Here is a 16,659-nt window from a genome sequence, read left to right on the forward strand (position 1 = left end):
GCCTCCCAAAGTGCTGGGATTAGAGGCTTGAGCCACCGCGCCTGGCCTAGAAAAACGCATTTTCTAAGGAGAAATTCAATCCAGCTGCAGAAATTTGCATAAGTAATGAGGGGCCAAATGTTAATCACCAAGACAATGGGGAAAATGTCTCCAGGGAATGTCAGAGGTCTTCACCTCAGCCCCTCTTATCACAGGCCTGGAGGCCTAGGAGGGAAAAATGGTTTCAAGGGCTGGGTCCAGGGCCTTGCTGCTTTGAGCAGTCTTGGGACTTGGTACCCTGTGTCCCATCTGGGGATACAAGGGGCCAAAACAGAGCTCAGGCCATTGCTTCAGAGGGTGCAAGCCCCAAGCCTTGGCAGCTTCCATGTGGTGTTGAGCCTACAAGTGCACAGAAGTCAAGAATTGTGGTTTGAGAACCTCTGCCTAGATTTCAGAGTATGTATGGAAATACCTGGATACTCAGGCACAAGTTTGCTGCAGGCGCAGGGCCCTCATGGAAACCTCTGCTAGAGCAGTGCACAAGGGAATTGTGAGGTCAAAGCCCCCCACACAGAGTCCCCAGTGGGGCACTGCCTGTTGGAGCTGTGAGAAGACCACCATCCTCCAGACCCCAGAATGGTAGGTCCACTGACAGCTTGCACTGTGTGCCCAGGAAAGTCGCAGACACTCAATGCCGGTCCATGAAAGCAGCCAGGAGTGGGGCTGTACCCTGCAAAGCCACAGGGGCAGAGCTGCCCAAGGCTGTGGGAGCCTACCTCTTGCATCACCATAACCTGGATGTGAGACAAGGAGTCAAAGGAGATCATTTTGGAGCTTTAACATTTGGCTGCCCTGCTGGATTTTTGACTTGCATGGGGTCTGTAGCTCCTTTGTTTTGGCCAATTTCTCCCATTTGGAATTGGTGTATTTACCCAATGCCTGTACTCCCATTGTATCTAGGAAGTAACTAACTTGCTTTTGATTTTACAGGCTTATAGTGGGAAGGGACTTACCTTGTCTCTGATGAGACTTTGGACTGTGGACTTCTGAGTGAATGCTGAAATGAGTTAAGACTTTGGGGAACTGTTGGGAAGGCACGATTGGTTTTGAAATGTGAGGACATAAAATTTGGGAGGGGCTGGGGCAGAATGATATGCTTTGGCTCTGAACCCACCCAAATCTCATCTTGAATTTTGCTCCTATAATTCCCACGTGTCACAGAAGGACCCGGTGGGAGATAACTGACTCATGGGAGTGGGTCTTTCCCATGATAGTAAGTCTTGTGATACTGAATAACTCTCACTGGTTTTAAAAAGGTCTGGTTTTATAAAGGGGAGTTCCCCTGCACACACACTCTTGCCTGCTGCCATGTAAGATGTGCTTTTGCTTCTCCTTTGACTTCCACCATGGTTGTGAGGCCTCCCCAGCCTTGTGGAACTGTGAGTCCATTAAACCTTTCCTTTATAAATTACCCAGTCTCAGGTATATCTAATAAGCAGCATGTGAACAAATACAGCAATTTAGCCCATAACAGTGTCCATGATGCTAGTTCCAAGGTGGCCAATGATTGAGCCTAGTAATGTCAACTGACTCATTTTGCCCACTTGATTGTTTAATGCCTCTTCTCTTGTAGATACATGACATAAAAACTTCATACCTCATGACTGCTTCTGGATACTCATTCACATGACTCTATCCCAGACCTCCTTGTCTTTTTCAGTCCTTTGCCTTCCAGACCCCCTGTGAAAGGGCCAGACCATTGGCTTCTGCCCAATTAAAGTCTGAAAGTTGGTAGGCTTGAGACCCAAGAAGAGCTGATGTTCCAGTCCCAGTCCAAAGGTCAGAAAAGACCAATGTCCCAGCTCAAGTAGTCAGGTAGGAGAGTCCCTCTTAGCTTTTTTATTCTATTCGGGTTTTCAATTGATTAGATGAGGCTCACTCACATTTGGGAGGGTAATCTGTTTCACTCAGTCTACCAATTCAAATGTTAACCTTATCCAGAAACACCCTCACAGACAAGCCTAGAATATTTGATCAAATATCTGGGTACTCTATAGTGAAGCTGATAAAAAATTAATCATCACAAACTCCAAATTACATCTTTCCATGTCTGACAGCTACAATACAACAGAGTCTACAGAAATATATGCCTCAAGTAGGGAATGGCCCCTACCATACATCAGAAAAATTCAGACATTTCTACTTTGCTACTCTTCCCAGATCTTGCTGCTTTTACTGGTAATTGGACCTTCTGGATTCTGATGACTAAGCATCACCATCTGGCCTCTATTACTTGGGAGTTGCGGTGATACAATTCTCAGTTATTAATAAGCCCAACTCAGTGACTGCTTCTCCAATTGCCAGTCCAGGACTACAGAAAACTCTTTGGTGATGCTGCTGTTCCTCGTAACAGAGCACTTCTGATGGCCTTGGTGAATGGTGCATCTTCTCAACCCTTCTGTGGACCATAATCCTCTAAAGGGTCTTCTGTTCTCATATAATACATCAATTGAAAACACTCACTTCCCCCATATGGTAGAAGAATGAATTTTTAAATTATTTTAAATTATTTTAAAATTCATTCTTCTACCATATGCCAGGGTAACTCATTTTTACTTTGCTCAGCATTGGCCATCACTTGTTCCAGATTTCTAAGAATTCCCCAAAAGCAACTTTGTTTTATCTCTGAGTCTTTGCTATGGTGTTACATTCTGTCTCAAGAAGTGCTCCCAAGTCAATGAATCTTGATTATTGTTTTATATTTTAGTACCCTTGATCAAGCAACCTCAAAATCCAATCCTTGAGTACTCCCCTGGCTTGTCTGCATATGCTAATTAACTCTTATTGTCTTTCCTCCTTTGTCAGGCCCAGCATGTTCCTAGCTGGGATATGCTAGTATTCACCTCTAGCTATTGGCCTGGAGAGGCTAGGAGAGGAAGCTGGGGCAACTCCTGTGTTTCTTTGTGGGAGAGTAGCTCTGCAGTTATCTTTCAGTTTGGAGGAAGAAGTAACTCTTAATATAGAGGGGCAAACCACTTCTGCAAGTTTTGAAAGTATACAGAGGTCTGCAGGGCAAACATCCATATGGATGTCCACCCAGATGTCCCATCCTTTGTTTCAGTCTCTGGCTTTCCCAATAAGGACCCTGACCTGTTTGGCTGCACATTTAAATGTGTCTGGAATATGTGACCCTATCATGTCTGAAGTCTGTCACTCATCCATGTTAACTTTTCCATTGCAAAAAATGAATGACTCTTTGTAGGCTACTAAAGAGACCCTCTGTCTTTCACATTTGGCCATTAACCAAGTGGAAGCTTTGTTTTCTCATCCCTCTTCAGCGTATCACTATAACTTAGCAGTATCCAGGCATCTCCACTGTCCTTGTAGGCCTTGTTCCCCCATATAGTTCAAATGCCTGAAATTGTATCTGCAAGGTCTTTAACTTCACTGGGATATTTTCCCAGGTCACCACTGATGAAAATCTTTAGCAACTGGGTCACCACCTTGTGCTAGGAACTACCCAAGCTCCTATACTGTGCAGGATGGCACCCTCTTTGCCCAACTAGTGAGTGAGTCAGTCCTGAAACCCCATCTTATGTCTTCCAGGATCACCCTTAGCGCCATCTGTGTTAGTTTGTGTCCTCTGAGAAGCAAAAGCCAAAGTGAGATTTGACATGTGTATTAGTTTCCGAGGGTTACCATAACAAAAGACCACAGACTGAGTGACTTAAACAACAGAAATGTATTTCCTCACAGTTCTGGAGGCTAGTAGTCCAAGATCAACGTGTCAGCAGGTCTGGCTTCTTCTGAACCTTTCTCCTTGGTTTGCAGATGGCCACCTTCTCGTTGTGTCTTCACATGGCCGTTTCTCTTGTGCGCAGCTGCCCCTGGTGTCTGTGTATCCAAATTTCCTCTTCTTATAAAGCCACCAGTCAGGACTGGATTAGGGCCCACCCTAACAGCCTCACTGAACTTGAGCACTTCCTTAAACGTCCTAGCTCCAGTCACATTCTGAGATACTGGGGGTTAAGGCTTTAACATCTGAATTTGGGGGAAGACACAATTCAGCCCATAAAAACATGTAAGAGATTAATTGGCAGAAACGTCTATGAAGGATAAAAGGGATGAGAGCAGGAGAAGGTGGGAGATGCTACAGACTGTGCTATAAGTCTGGCACCTATGAAGGAGACAGGAAAAAAAAGGATTGCACAGGCAGGGTCTCAAACTGCAGCACAGTTCTAAGAAAGTTTCAGCTAGGCTGATGGGGGGTCTATAAGCCAAAGTTTCCCATTAGAGGAGTACCAAATTATGCAGCAATGGGCCTGCATTAGTACTCTTGCCATGCTAAGTCATTGGCCAGAACTGTTTAATTTCTATTTCTTCAGGGGTTTGCAAGAATCAAAGCTAGCTAAACCTCTCTATATCCTTGAGTTAAAAATCTTTGTTATTTAAAAATACTCTACAAAATGATTGAAGTAAAAAATGATACACAGGGAAGCAGCCAAATCTAAAATGTCTTTTTATGTAAACAAATTGTAGTTACTAGAGATAAATGTGGATAAATGGATTTGGGGAATGTAATATTTAGAAAGAGAAAAGGGACCTAAATTTATTTGGAATCACTTTTTAAATTCTCCACATATTTTCTGCCTCACCCAGGAATGTCTGACACAATATGATGTTTGCTACGTATATGATGTTTGCTAACCAATGTGAGTATTTTCAACATTTATCAGGCTATTAACTTTACCAAACTATTACACTTACTTCCAGTGGAATGACAAAGCTTCTAATCTACAGTTGAAAAGTATCTTTACTGCAATACAGTTTATTTCATCTGTAAAATAATCATGGCAGCTTTCAATTAGGGATGATTTTCCTTTCTTTGCAAAAATGTGCAAAATAGTACCAAAATATCTGAGAACTCTCACTCTATGGGTGAACGCAGAACTTTTATTAATGTCTAAATAACTTATATTTCTCCAATGAGGAGCAGTCCTTCTCATCTCTCAGTATTAATATTTCACCTAAAAAGGTGTAGCCAACAAACTTTTGTCTATTTTATTTAAAAAATAAAAAACTACAGTACTTAAAAACATTTTAAAGTGTCCATTTGAAATTCTGAATTTTCTACTTACTCTGCTTCTCCAAGTCACACATATATTAATGTCTATGGAACTAGTATGCTTATAGCAATCAATCAATCAACCCATCCTTATCTGGAGGTCATTATCCTCAGCAAACTAATGTAGGAACAGAAACCAAATACCACATGTGTTCACTTATAAGCAGGAGCTGAATGATAAGAACACATGGACACACGGAGGGGAACAACGCATACTTGGGCCTACTGGAGGGCAGAAGGTGGCAGGAGGGAGGGGATCAGGAGAGATGACTGGTGGATACTAGGCTTGATACCTGAGTGACGAAATGGTGTGTACAGCAGATCCCCGTGGCACATGTTTACCTATATAACAAACCTGCACATCCTGCACATACACCCTGGACTCAAAATAAAAGTTAAAAAAATAAATACTTATTTACCAAACAAATGTATCTAGAGCATATGCCAGGTGCTAGGCTGAACAAGATAAAGTATTGACCCTCAAATAAATCACATTTTCATTATCTTCCTTCTTCCTCCCTTTAACTTAAAAAATCATTTCTGTTGTGGTAAAATATCATAACATAAAACTTACCATTTTAACCATTTTTAAGTACACAATTCAGTGACATTAAGTACATTCACATTGTAGTGTAACCATCACCACAATCCATCTCCAGAACTTTATCATCATCCCAAACTGAAATGCTGTACCCATTAAACCCATTAACTCCTCATTCCCCTCTTCCTCCAGCCCTAGATAACCACTATTCTACTGTCTCTATGAATTTGACAATTATAGGTACCTAACATAAGTAGAATCATACAATATTTGTCTTTTTGTGTCTGCAATTTCGCTTAGCATAAGGTCTTCGAGTCTAATCCAAGTTGGAGCATGTATCAGAATTTCATTCCTTTTTAAAGAGTGAACAATATTCCTTTGTGCATATACACATTTTAACTTCAATTACTTTTAAACAGCTAATTTCCCATTTTCTTTCTTTCAAAGAGACATTATGTTAGCTGTTAGATTTTTACAATGCACTCTCTTGGGAGAAAAGATTTTCCTTCCTATCCACAATTACCTGCGGCTCCCGTTCATTTATGTTATATACAGCATAAACACATTTACCCAGAAAGATTCCACATTCAAGAACACTTCGTAAGTCATTCACTACAGTCTCTGACATTGGTAGGGGTTGCAGAGCACCATGCAACCCTGGGTGCTCAGGAAATATTATACTTAAGTACCTACGCAGTGAAAGAACTCCTTTTTTTTTTTTTTTTTTTGAGATGGAGTCTCACTCTGTCTGTCGCTCAGGCTGGAATGCAGTGGTGAGATCTTGGCTCACCGCAACCTCTGCCTCCCAGGTTCAAGCAACTCTCTGCCTAAGCCTCCCGAGTAGCTGGGATCACAGGCACCCACCACCATGCCCGGCTAATTTTTGTATTTTTAGTAGAAACAGGGTTTCACCATCTTGGCCAGGCTGGTCTTGAACTCCTGATCTCATGATCCACCCGCCTCGGCCTCCCAAAGTGCTGGGATTACGGGCGTGAGACCCCACGCCTGGCCATAAAAGAACTTCTAAAGAGCAACTGTAGTCAATTTACGACCAAGACTTTTCCATAGAACATAACTGATAAGGTGAAAACAAAACAAAAAAAAGCTTGTCAGAAAACTGACAAGAAAGCTAAAAATTACCATTCTTTTCTCAGAAATCTAACAGATCCCTGAGGATTGCTACTTGGAGTTTTTCCTCAGTTTTATTAGTCCTAAACATCTGATTGGCCAGGGATGACCAAACTAAATTCCTACTGAATCCATGAAGGAAGTCAGAAAATAAAGGGTGGGGAAAACAGATGTTGGCTAATACTCAAGAGGCATATTTTTACATTTCCTGGACCTTTGAAATGCCTTGGTGACTTACAAACCTAATCTAGGACCAACAATGAACTTTACTGGAGAGATACAGGCCTTGAGAGGTTAAGGACTTGACTAGTGTTATCACATTAATAACTGGAAATGAGATGCTGCCATTTTCCTTTCTAGCATAAATGACTTCTTTCCCCCGACTCCAGCTTTATTAAGGTATAAGAGACAAACAGAAATTGTTCATGTTTATGGTATACAACGTGACGTTTTGATATACATATACATATACACACACACACACTGCGAATAATGAAGCTCACCAACATAATCCATCACCTCACATACCTTCCTATGGTGAGAACATTTAAGGTGTACCCTCTTCACAATTTCAAGTACACAATACATGATTATTAACTATAGAACTCATCCACCTTGTCTGACTGAAACTTTGTATCATTTGACCAACATTTCCTTCTATTCCCCACCCCCGTGCCAAGAGTTCGTACTTGCCTTTCTTGAACAAATACTTCAATTACAGTGTTATTTCGAAGCTGTAAAGTTGCTCCTTAAGCAACTTATTGAAGGGAAGCAAGGAGCGTCGATAAATAAAGCGCTTTTTTTTTTTCGGATAGGGTTTGGCTGTTGCCCAGGTTGCAGTGCAATGGCACGATGTGGGCTCACAGAAAACACATTTTTTTTTTTAACAAATAACAGAAAAAGCAGTGAATATTTTGAAGTCGGATCCTGAAATCTAGGTTATTTAGGTCTGAAACCTGTACTAGGTGGAGGGGTGCAACAAAGAGTTGATAAAATTACCTTAACCATATGGAAACTCGAAGACTTTCTTACATACTTAACCCCTCGCCCCCCGCTTTTCTCAATAAACGAGCCAAACTGGCTGAAGCTAAGGGACTAGTCCGCGGCGCCGGCTCAGACCCACTGTAGCGGACCCGTTGCCATCCAAAGTCCTGGAGCCTTCGACCGGGCACGGAGAACACCGCGGAGAAACCCTAAGAGAGGGAACCCTAAGAGAGGGAACCCTGCAAAGAGAAGGCAGGCGGCGGCCTTGCAGGAAACCGGGCCAAAGTACTCTAGCTGGGATTACGGGAACCGGCGAGGGACCTATTAAGTCAGGGTTCAGACAGCCCGGCTCTGCGTGCAAGCCCTTTCAATTGCCAGTCTTGGGGCGGGCTCACACCTTCTCTAAAAAGCGACCTCACTACACGACTTGGGTTCCAATCGTCCCTAGCAACCACCCGAGATTTAAGGCGGAAGTACCTCACTGGTCCTCCTCCTCCGGACCAACCATGCCCTGGCGAGGAAGCGCGTTGGCCCAATCACCTCGGCGGGAACTACTACCAGCCAATAGGAAGCAAGCACAGGAGGGCGGGCTAAAGAGGTCGCGGTCGCACGCGCAGTTGGTCTTTGGTACTGTGGCGGTGTGGGTGAGTTGGGTGCCGGTGGAGTCGTGTTGATCCTCAGAATCCCCGCGTAGCCGCTGCCTCCTCCTGCCCTCGCCATGTTTCTCACCCGGTCTGAGTACGACAGGTCCGTGCGGCTGGGGGACGTCGGGTGGGAATTATGGGTGGGCAGGCCGGGGACCTGGCCGCGCGGCCTGGGTTCTGCCGTGTCATGGGGCTCCCCAGGAACCCGAGATTGGCCGGACCTGGGGATCTCTTGCCCTCCTCAGGCGCCCGCCGTGGTTCCCCAAGCTAGACCACATCGGCGGCACTTGTCCTACCGCTGAGTCACCCCCTGGGTCCTAACTCAGTGCGGAAGCGAGAAGCTCCGACTTGTGCTTGGTAAAGAAGGCGTGAGGAGCCGGTACTCCTAACTTGAACCCGGAGAGGGCCAATGGTCACCCCTTGCCCCGTTCATCTTTTCGCGCCTAGTATGACTGCCTTAAACAAACAAACAAAAAGTTAAACGTGCCTCCTGGCAGAGAAAGCAACTGGTTTGTAGTAGGGCATGCTGCGGTGTATAGTTTCTGCAGAAGTGCGAACGCAGACGTAGCTTTGGCTGGATATATTGTCTGGAGTCTGATTTTATAGGAACTGGAATTTAGAGTGGTTTTCAAGAGATTTCCCATCATGCTGATTCCAACTGACCAAAATTTTTCTGACTTTTTAAAAGTTTAAAGCAAATTTTAAAAAACTTGTGGTGTGAAAATGCGTACAATATTAAGTTGTACATATTTATGCTGTAGATATTTTTACTTTCAGTTTCTGTTTTCATGAGTTAAGTTTTTACATAGCTACTAAGTTTTTTTTTTTAAGTCAGGGAAGGCAGACATTTTCTTTGTACTGAGTGGTGTCAGAAGCTGCATTTCCTGTCAAGTATATGCTGATCCTTTCAAGTATATGCTGACCACTTGCAGTTACTACTTTTTCATTTTTTTTACTGACTTATAGAAGATGTGTGTGAAGTTTTGACATATTTCCCCACTGTCCTACAAAGTGACTTTGTTGGTCGATATTTAACTTCCAGAACATTGAAGAGAATCATCTTCGGGTGACATATAATTTTGAGTTAGGGTGTGTATGATAGAAATTGTTATCCTTATCAGAAATCATTTATTAAATTTTGTGGCCATTTGCTTAACATATGTATTGACTGCTTTGTTACTTATTTTTCTGTCTTCCCAAGACGGCCTAAAATACATCCCTTTTTATTCTCTTAGTTAATGTGCTTGAGTGCTTGCTGTGAACAAAGCACTGTTCTAGATGCTGATGCTACAGCAATGGACAAAATCAAGCTCCTTGCTCTCATATAGGAGACTCTTTTGAGACAAAGTGTCGCTCTGTCGCCCAGGCTGGAGTGGAGTGATGTGATCTTGGCTCACTGCAACCTCCACCTCCCGGGTTTTGTTTGTTTGTTTGTTCTTGAGACAGGACGGAGTCTTGCTCTGGCGCCAGGCTGCAGTGCAGTGGCATGATCTCGGCTCACTGCAACCTCTGCCTCCCGGGTTCAAGCGATTCTCCTGCCTCAGTCTCCCGAGTAGCTGGGACTACACACACGCGCCACCACGCCCAGCTAATTTTTGTATTTTTGGTAGAGACAGGGTTTCACCATGTTGGCCAGGATGTTCTCGATCTCTTGACCTCGTGATCCATCCGCCTTGGCCTCCCAGAGTGCTGGGATTACAGGCATGAGCCACCGCGCCTGGCCCGCCTCCCAGGTTTAAGCAGTTCTCTGCTTCAGCGTCCTGAGTAGCTGGGATTACAGGTGGTGCCGCCATGCCCGGCTAAATTTTGTATTTTTAGTTGAGACTGGGTTTCCTCATCTTGGCCAGGGTAGTCTTGAACTCCTGACCTCGTGATCCACCTGCCTTGGCCTCCCAGAGTGCTAGGATTACAGGTGAGAGCTACCTCGCCCAGCCTGAGACTCTAAAAGAATTGTTTACAGGCACAGTGTCTCATGCCTGTAATTCCAGCACTTTGGAAGGCCGAGGCAGGATTGCCTGAGTTCAGGAGCTGGAGACCAGCCTGGGCAACATAGTGGGACCTCGTCTCTACTAAACATTAAAAACAAATCAGCCAGGTGTGGTGGTGCTGATCTTGTCTCCAAAAAAAAAAAAATTGTTTATAGAAGTAACTATAGTGTGAGTCAGAAATATATTAATGCCATTAGAGAAACTCAAATCAATACCATCGAATTTTTGATGAGGGATTGCATGCAATATGAGAGGATCTTGGAAAACTTCACAAAGGAGCTGACATTTAAACTTGGTCTCTTGAAAGAGTAGGAATTTAATAAAGACAGTGAGATCACTAGTTTTGAGTTGGAGAATATGGGATAAATGAAGGAGGGGCAATGGAAAAGCACAAAGCATTTTGGGAAAAGTCCAGTCTGACTGGCACATATGATACATGTATGGGGACAGCAGGAGATAATGGGAATAACAGCATGCTGCTAGATATTGAATGGTTTTTAATACGAGGCTAAGGAGTTTGGGTCCTAGTTCTATAGGCAACTGTGTGCTGTTAAATAATAATTGTGTTTTACAGAGATTAATTGTCTGAATTAGGGAAAAGTGAGTCAATACCTGTTAGGCTATTACAATAGTTAGGTGAAAGGTAATGAGGACATTGAGAAGGAAGAGTGATGTGTTACTGTGGAGGAGGAGTTGATATGAATTGGTATGACTTAGCATATAGTTGGATATGGGAAAAGATGAGGAGGAATGAGTCAGATCATTCAGAACTTCCTATCTTGGGAACACTGGAAGATCGGAGGTGTTTTAAAATAAAACTGAAATAGGAATGGCAGGAGATAAAGTCAATTTTGCAAGGTGACTGGATTTAAAGAGATAATGTTTCAAACTGAAAAATGTTAAGTGTTAAGTGCTAATGGGATATGCCAGTGGAAATGTTCAGCAAACATTTAAATTAGTTAGGAAAGAGGTAAAACTGGTAATAAAGATTTGGAAGTAACTGGTGCTTAGCACTCTGTCACCCAGGCTGGAGTGCAGTGGTTCCATCGTGGCTCACTGCAATGTCCGCCTCCTGGGTTCAAGTGATTCACGTCCCTCAGCCTTCCAAGTAGCTAGGATTACAGGCGCCTGCCACCACGCCCAGCTAATTTTTGGTTTTTTAGTGGAGACGGAGTTTCACCATGTTGGCCAGCCTGGTCTCGAACTCCTGACCTCAGCTGATCCGCCCACCTCGACCTCCCAACGTGCTGGGATTACAGGCATGAGCCACCACGCCAGGCCAAAAGCACTGCTATGTGACATGTTACCTGTTGTGAAGTCCAGACTCCATAAACCACGGATTGCAACCATCTCATTCATTTGTTCACATGTTTTTTGTGTCCATTGTGTGCTCAAAGCTTTTATAGCTGAGACCATGTTTGGTGCCTCTTCTCCGTAGGGATTTCCAGCACACTTGAGCAAGGAAAGGTGGAAAGTGTTAAGTGTTAACGGGAAGTGTTTTAGAGAGAAAAGCAGTCTGACGTGTAATTTATATAAATGTTGAGTGAATTAACTAGGTTAGAATTAGGAACTACATGGATCTCAGTCTGTTAAGATAACAACAGTAATTCATACAAATAAGTAGAGAAATGTACCTGTGACTAACTTTTACTAAAAAGTAATAATTAGGGCTGGGCGCAGTGGCTCACGCCTGTAATCCCAGCACTTTGGGAGGCTTAGGTGGGCGGATCACTTGAGGTCAGGAATTTGAGACCAGCCTGGCCAACATGGGTGAAACCCCATCTCTACTGAAAATACAAAAATTAGCTGGGCATGGTGGCAGGCATCTGTAATCCCAGCTATTTGGGAGGCTGAGGCAGGAGAATCGCTTGAACCCAGGAGATGGAGGTTGCAGGGAACCGGAATTGCACCACCACACTCCAGCCTGGGTGACAGAGCACACTCAGTCTAAAAAAAAAGAAAGAAATTGGGCCGGGCACGGTGACTCACACCTGTAATTCCAGCACTTTGGGAGGCCGAGGTGGGTGGATCACGAGGTCAGGAGATCGAGACCAGCCTGGCCAATATGGTGAAACCTCATCTCTACTAAAAATACAAAAATTAGCTGGGCGTGGTGGCATGCACCTGTAGTCCTAGCTGCTGGGGAGGCTGAGGCAGAATTGTTTGAACCCGGGAGACGGAGGTTATAGTGAGCCAAGATCATGCCATTGCACTCTGTCTCAAATTGAAAAAAAAAAAAAAAGTAATAACGTTTATAGAGATTGTCCGAATTAGGGGAAAAACACTTTGGACTTGCTCCACGAGTCAATACCTGTTAGGAGACTATTACAAAAGTTAGGTGAAAAGTAATGAGGGCATTGAGAATGGAAAGAAGAGTGTTAACCCCAGATATTAACATCATATGCATGTTATGGGAAGAGGATAAGGAAAAATGCACATTTTCTTGGAAATTGGCTGATAGTTTTGGGGCATGAACTTACCAAAGGAACTGACAAGTCTGTTCAAAATGGACCCAGGTTGATTCAGGATTGAGGCAGAAAAGTCACTTGCTCTCATTTCATCAGTTTGGGAAGACTTTCTGGGAGTGGGGCAGAAGCATTCTATATATAGGTTCCATTCCCTTGAGAAACTGTTAATGTACAAAAAAATGCTACAGATTGTTGTGGGCGAAGTAGAGAATAATGACAGCATGCATATTCTGTAGCTATCTGAGCTAGTTGTCAAGGAACTTGAATTCAGTGTCTACATGACTAGTTTTTATGAGTATAATTAATAACTTTTTTTAAATTATAGGGGCGTGAATACTTTTTCTCCCGAAGGAAGATTATTTCAAGTGGAGTATGCCATTGAGGCTATCAAGGTATAGTAGCAAGTAGCATAGTTCCTGAAATTTCATGGCTACCTAACATTTTGCTGGCAGAACACTTGGAGTAAATGTGGTTTAACCATTCCTTTAGAAAATGTTCTTACATCCCTTTAGGCAACCACTGTTAACCATTTTTATAACAGTTTCAATCCTATTCCTAATATCTATTTTAAAACTTTTTGAGCAGTTAACTGCTTCATAATTATCTTAATAGCTTTTTCTCAGTGGGGGTGGAGGGACATATTTGTGCTTTTGATACTCTTAGCTATAACGAGGGATACAGAAGTCCATAATTAGCACTTGTATTACTTTTTCTGTTTTGTTTTCTTTAGCAAATCATGTATTTTTTCTACCTTTGTGTTCTTTTTTTTTCTTTTCTTTTCTTTTTGAGATGGAGTCTCGCTCAGTCGCCCAGGCTGGAGTTCAGTGGCGTGATCTCAGCTGACTGCTACCTCCGCCTCTTGGGTTCAAGTGATTCTCTTGCCTCAGCCTCCCAATAGCTGGGATTACAGGCATGTGCCACCGTGCTCGGCTAATTTTTTAAAAATTTTTAGTAGAGATGGGGTTTTACTACCAGGCTGGTCTCGAACCCTTGACCTCAAATGATTCGCCGGTCTCAGCCTCCCAAAGTGTTGGGATTATAGGCATGAGCCACAGCACCCGGCCCACCTTTGTATTCTTGTTGGTAAAGACACCTTAGGGACTAAAGAGATTTGTTTTAGTTTTTTTTAGAAACAGGGTCTCACTCTGTCACCCATGCTGGAGTACAATGACACCGTCTTAGCTCACTGCAGCTTCTAACTCCTGGGCTCAAGTTTTCCTCCCACCTTAACTTCCCTAGCAGCTAGGATACAGATGTGTGCACCATGCCTGGCTTTTTTTTTTTTGTAGAGATGTGGTCTTGCTATGTTGCCCAAGTTGGTCTCAAACTCCTGGGCCCAAGCAATCCTCCTGCCTCAGCCTCTCAAAGTGTTGGGATTTACAGGTGTGACCCACCACACCTGGCCTGGACTGGATAATTCTTTGTTGTGGAGGGCCATCTTGTGCATTTTAGGATGTTTATCAATTCCTGGATACTACCCATTAGATGCCAGTAGCACTCTTTCAGTTGTGACAACCAAAAATGTCTCCAGACTTTGCCAAATGTCTGGTGGGGACAAAAGGACCCCCAATTGAGAATCACTCTTCTAGATAAAAAGTATATATGAATTCTGTCCTACTCTGTTCAGTTGGGGATTCAAGATCGATATACTATAAATAAAACAATTAGAGAACAATTAAGTGCTAAATTAAGTTTTCTGGCAATGGTTGCTGATTATATATTTGTTTGATTTTTAAGGTATACATGCATGTAGTTTCAGAGTCAAAAGGCAAAGTAGTTCTATAAACCTTGTAACAAAAATAGCAGTTCTTGAGGCCTGCATCATCTGTGTTCAGCTTTTCAGAGGCAACACTTCAAATTGTTTCAGCTGGTAATGTTCTAGGCATGTACTTCCATATCTCTACAACACAGGTTTATGGTTTTTTTATTAGACATTATCCATGGACTTTTCATTATGAAGGATGAAGATTTCTGCCCCAACCCCACACCCCTAGTCCCCACCACACACAATTGTCTTCTGAGGTGGGGATAGGGTGACCCTCTCCATATATATCATGAATATCATAATTTTGTTAGATCATTAGTCAATAGTTAACGTCAGTATGACTGTAAATGCTTTTCACAGCTGAGCCGTTTTGTGTTTTATAATTGTTTTTCTATTTCTGTTTTTTCTTGGAGTTAATAATTCTCTTTTAAAAAATATTTGCTTAATTTAGTATGATCAATAATGCATCCCAAAGTCTCTCCAGGTTACATGTATCCTCTCAAAACATTCAGGCAAATTAAGTGTCCTATTAAGGATTCCCTTTTTTTTTTTTTTTTTTTTTGAGACAGAGTCTTGCTCTGTCAGCCAGCCTAGAATGCAGTGGTGCATCTCAGGTCACTGCAGCCTCAATCTCCCAGGCTCAAGTGATCCTCCCACCTCAGCCCCAAAGTAGCTGGGACTACAGGTGTGCACAACCATGCCTGGCTTATTTTTTTATTTTTTTGAGACGGAGTCTCACTCTGTCACCCAGGCTGGAGTGCAGTGGCGCTATCTTAGCCCACTGCAACCTCTGCCTGCCAGGTTCAAGCAATTCTCCTGCCTCAGTCTCCTGAGTAGCTAGGATTACAGGCACGTGCCACCACACCTGGCTAATTTTTGTATTTTTAGTAGAGATGGTGTTTCACCATATTAGTCAGGCTGGTCTCGAACTCCTGACCTTGTGATCCACCTGCCTCGACCTCCCAGAGTGCCGGGATTGCAGATGTGGGCCACCGCGCCCAGCCTAAATTTTTGTATTTTTTGTAGAGATGGAGTTTCGCTGTGTTGCACAGGCTGGTCTTGAGCTCCTGAGCTCAAGTGATCTGCCCACCTCAGTCTCCCAAAGTGCTGGGATTAGGGGCATGAGCCACAGTGCCCTATTAAGGATTCTTAATGAAATCTTGGAGCCTTCTAACCTGCTCCAATCTGGACTGGTCGTTCTCTGGGCCTCCTGCATAGCTGTGGACTTCATTTTCTGTGAGATCATTCTAGGCGTTCCCTTTAACTCCCTCTTGTGTTAGGCCCCATGTCATCTTTTTTGATTTATTTGCTCAATTTGGTAGAACCCATTTTCCAATAGTATTATAGAAACTATTTATTTATTTATTTATTTATTTATTTAGAGTTGGAATTTCGCTCTTGTTGCCCAGGCTGGAGTGCAATGGCGCGATCTTGGCTCACTGCAACCTCCGCCTCCCGTGTTCAAGAGATTCTCCTGCCTCAGCCTCCTGAGTAGCTGGGATTACAGGCATGTGCCACCACGCTCAGCTAATTTTGCATTTTTAGTAGAGTTGAGGTTTCTCCATATTGGTCAGGGTGGTCTCGAGCTCTCGACCTCAGGTGATCCGCCTGCCTCAGCCTCCCAAAGTGCTGGGATTATAGGCATGAGCCACCGTGCCTGGCCAGAAATAATTTTAAATTTCCAACTTCTTTTGTTTCTTTTCGTCTTCTAAGCATCCTGTTGTTGTTTTATGGATGAAATGTCTTATTTTTCTTCAACTGTTTTCTAATTTTTCTTGAAATTTTTTTTCCCTGTGGGACATTGTTGCTCATCCCTATAATCCCAGCACTTTGGGAGACTGAGGCAGGAGGATCACTTGAGCCTAGGAGTTCAAGACTAGTCTGGGCAACATAGCCCATGTCTAGAAAAAATTTTAAGAATTAGACTGGGCAAGGCTCACACCTGTAATCCTAGCACTTTGGGAGGCTGAGGCAGGAGGATTGCTTGAGTCTAGGAGTTCAAGACCTGCATGAGCAACATAGTGAGACCTTGTCTTC

The 16,659-nt window shown here is 43.3% G+C and overlaps 1 protein-coding gene across 4 annotated transcripts in view; it reads left to right on the forward strand.

The window, feature by feature from the left end:
• Positions 1-8,332: 8,332 nt before the first annotated feature.
• The window catches only part of PSMA5 (proteasome (prosome, macropain) subunit, alpha type, 5), a 26,087-nt gene continuing 17,760 nt past the window's right edge, over positions 8,333-16,659 (forward strand). Inside the window, exons 1-2 of one of the 4 annotated variants that reach the window (XM_011948126.1) lie at positions 8,333-8,416; positions 13,183-13,249. Coding sequence is in view for 1 of the 4 variants with exons in the window: in XM_011948125.1 (XP_011803515.1) it covers positions 8,476-8,504; positions 13,183-13,249 (96 nt within the window). In the remaining 3 variants the exon portion in view is untranslated. Of the gene's footprint in view, positions 8,505-13,182; positions 13,250-16,659 lie in introns of all 4 variants that reach the window. The other 3 variants (XM_011948127.1, XM_011948125.1, XM_011948128.1) reach the window with 3 other exon arrangements.

The sequence above is a fragment of the Colobus angolensis genome, unplaced genomic scaffold, assembly GCF_000951035.1.
Source record: "Colobus angolensis palliatus isolate OR3802 unplaced genomic scaffold, Cang.pa_1.0 Scaffold273, whole genome shotgun sequence".
Lineage (NCBI taxonomy): Eukaryota > Metazoa > Chordata > Mammalia > Primates > Cercopithecidae > Colobus > Colobus angolensis.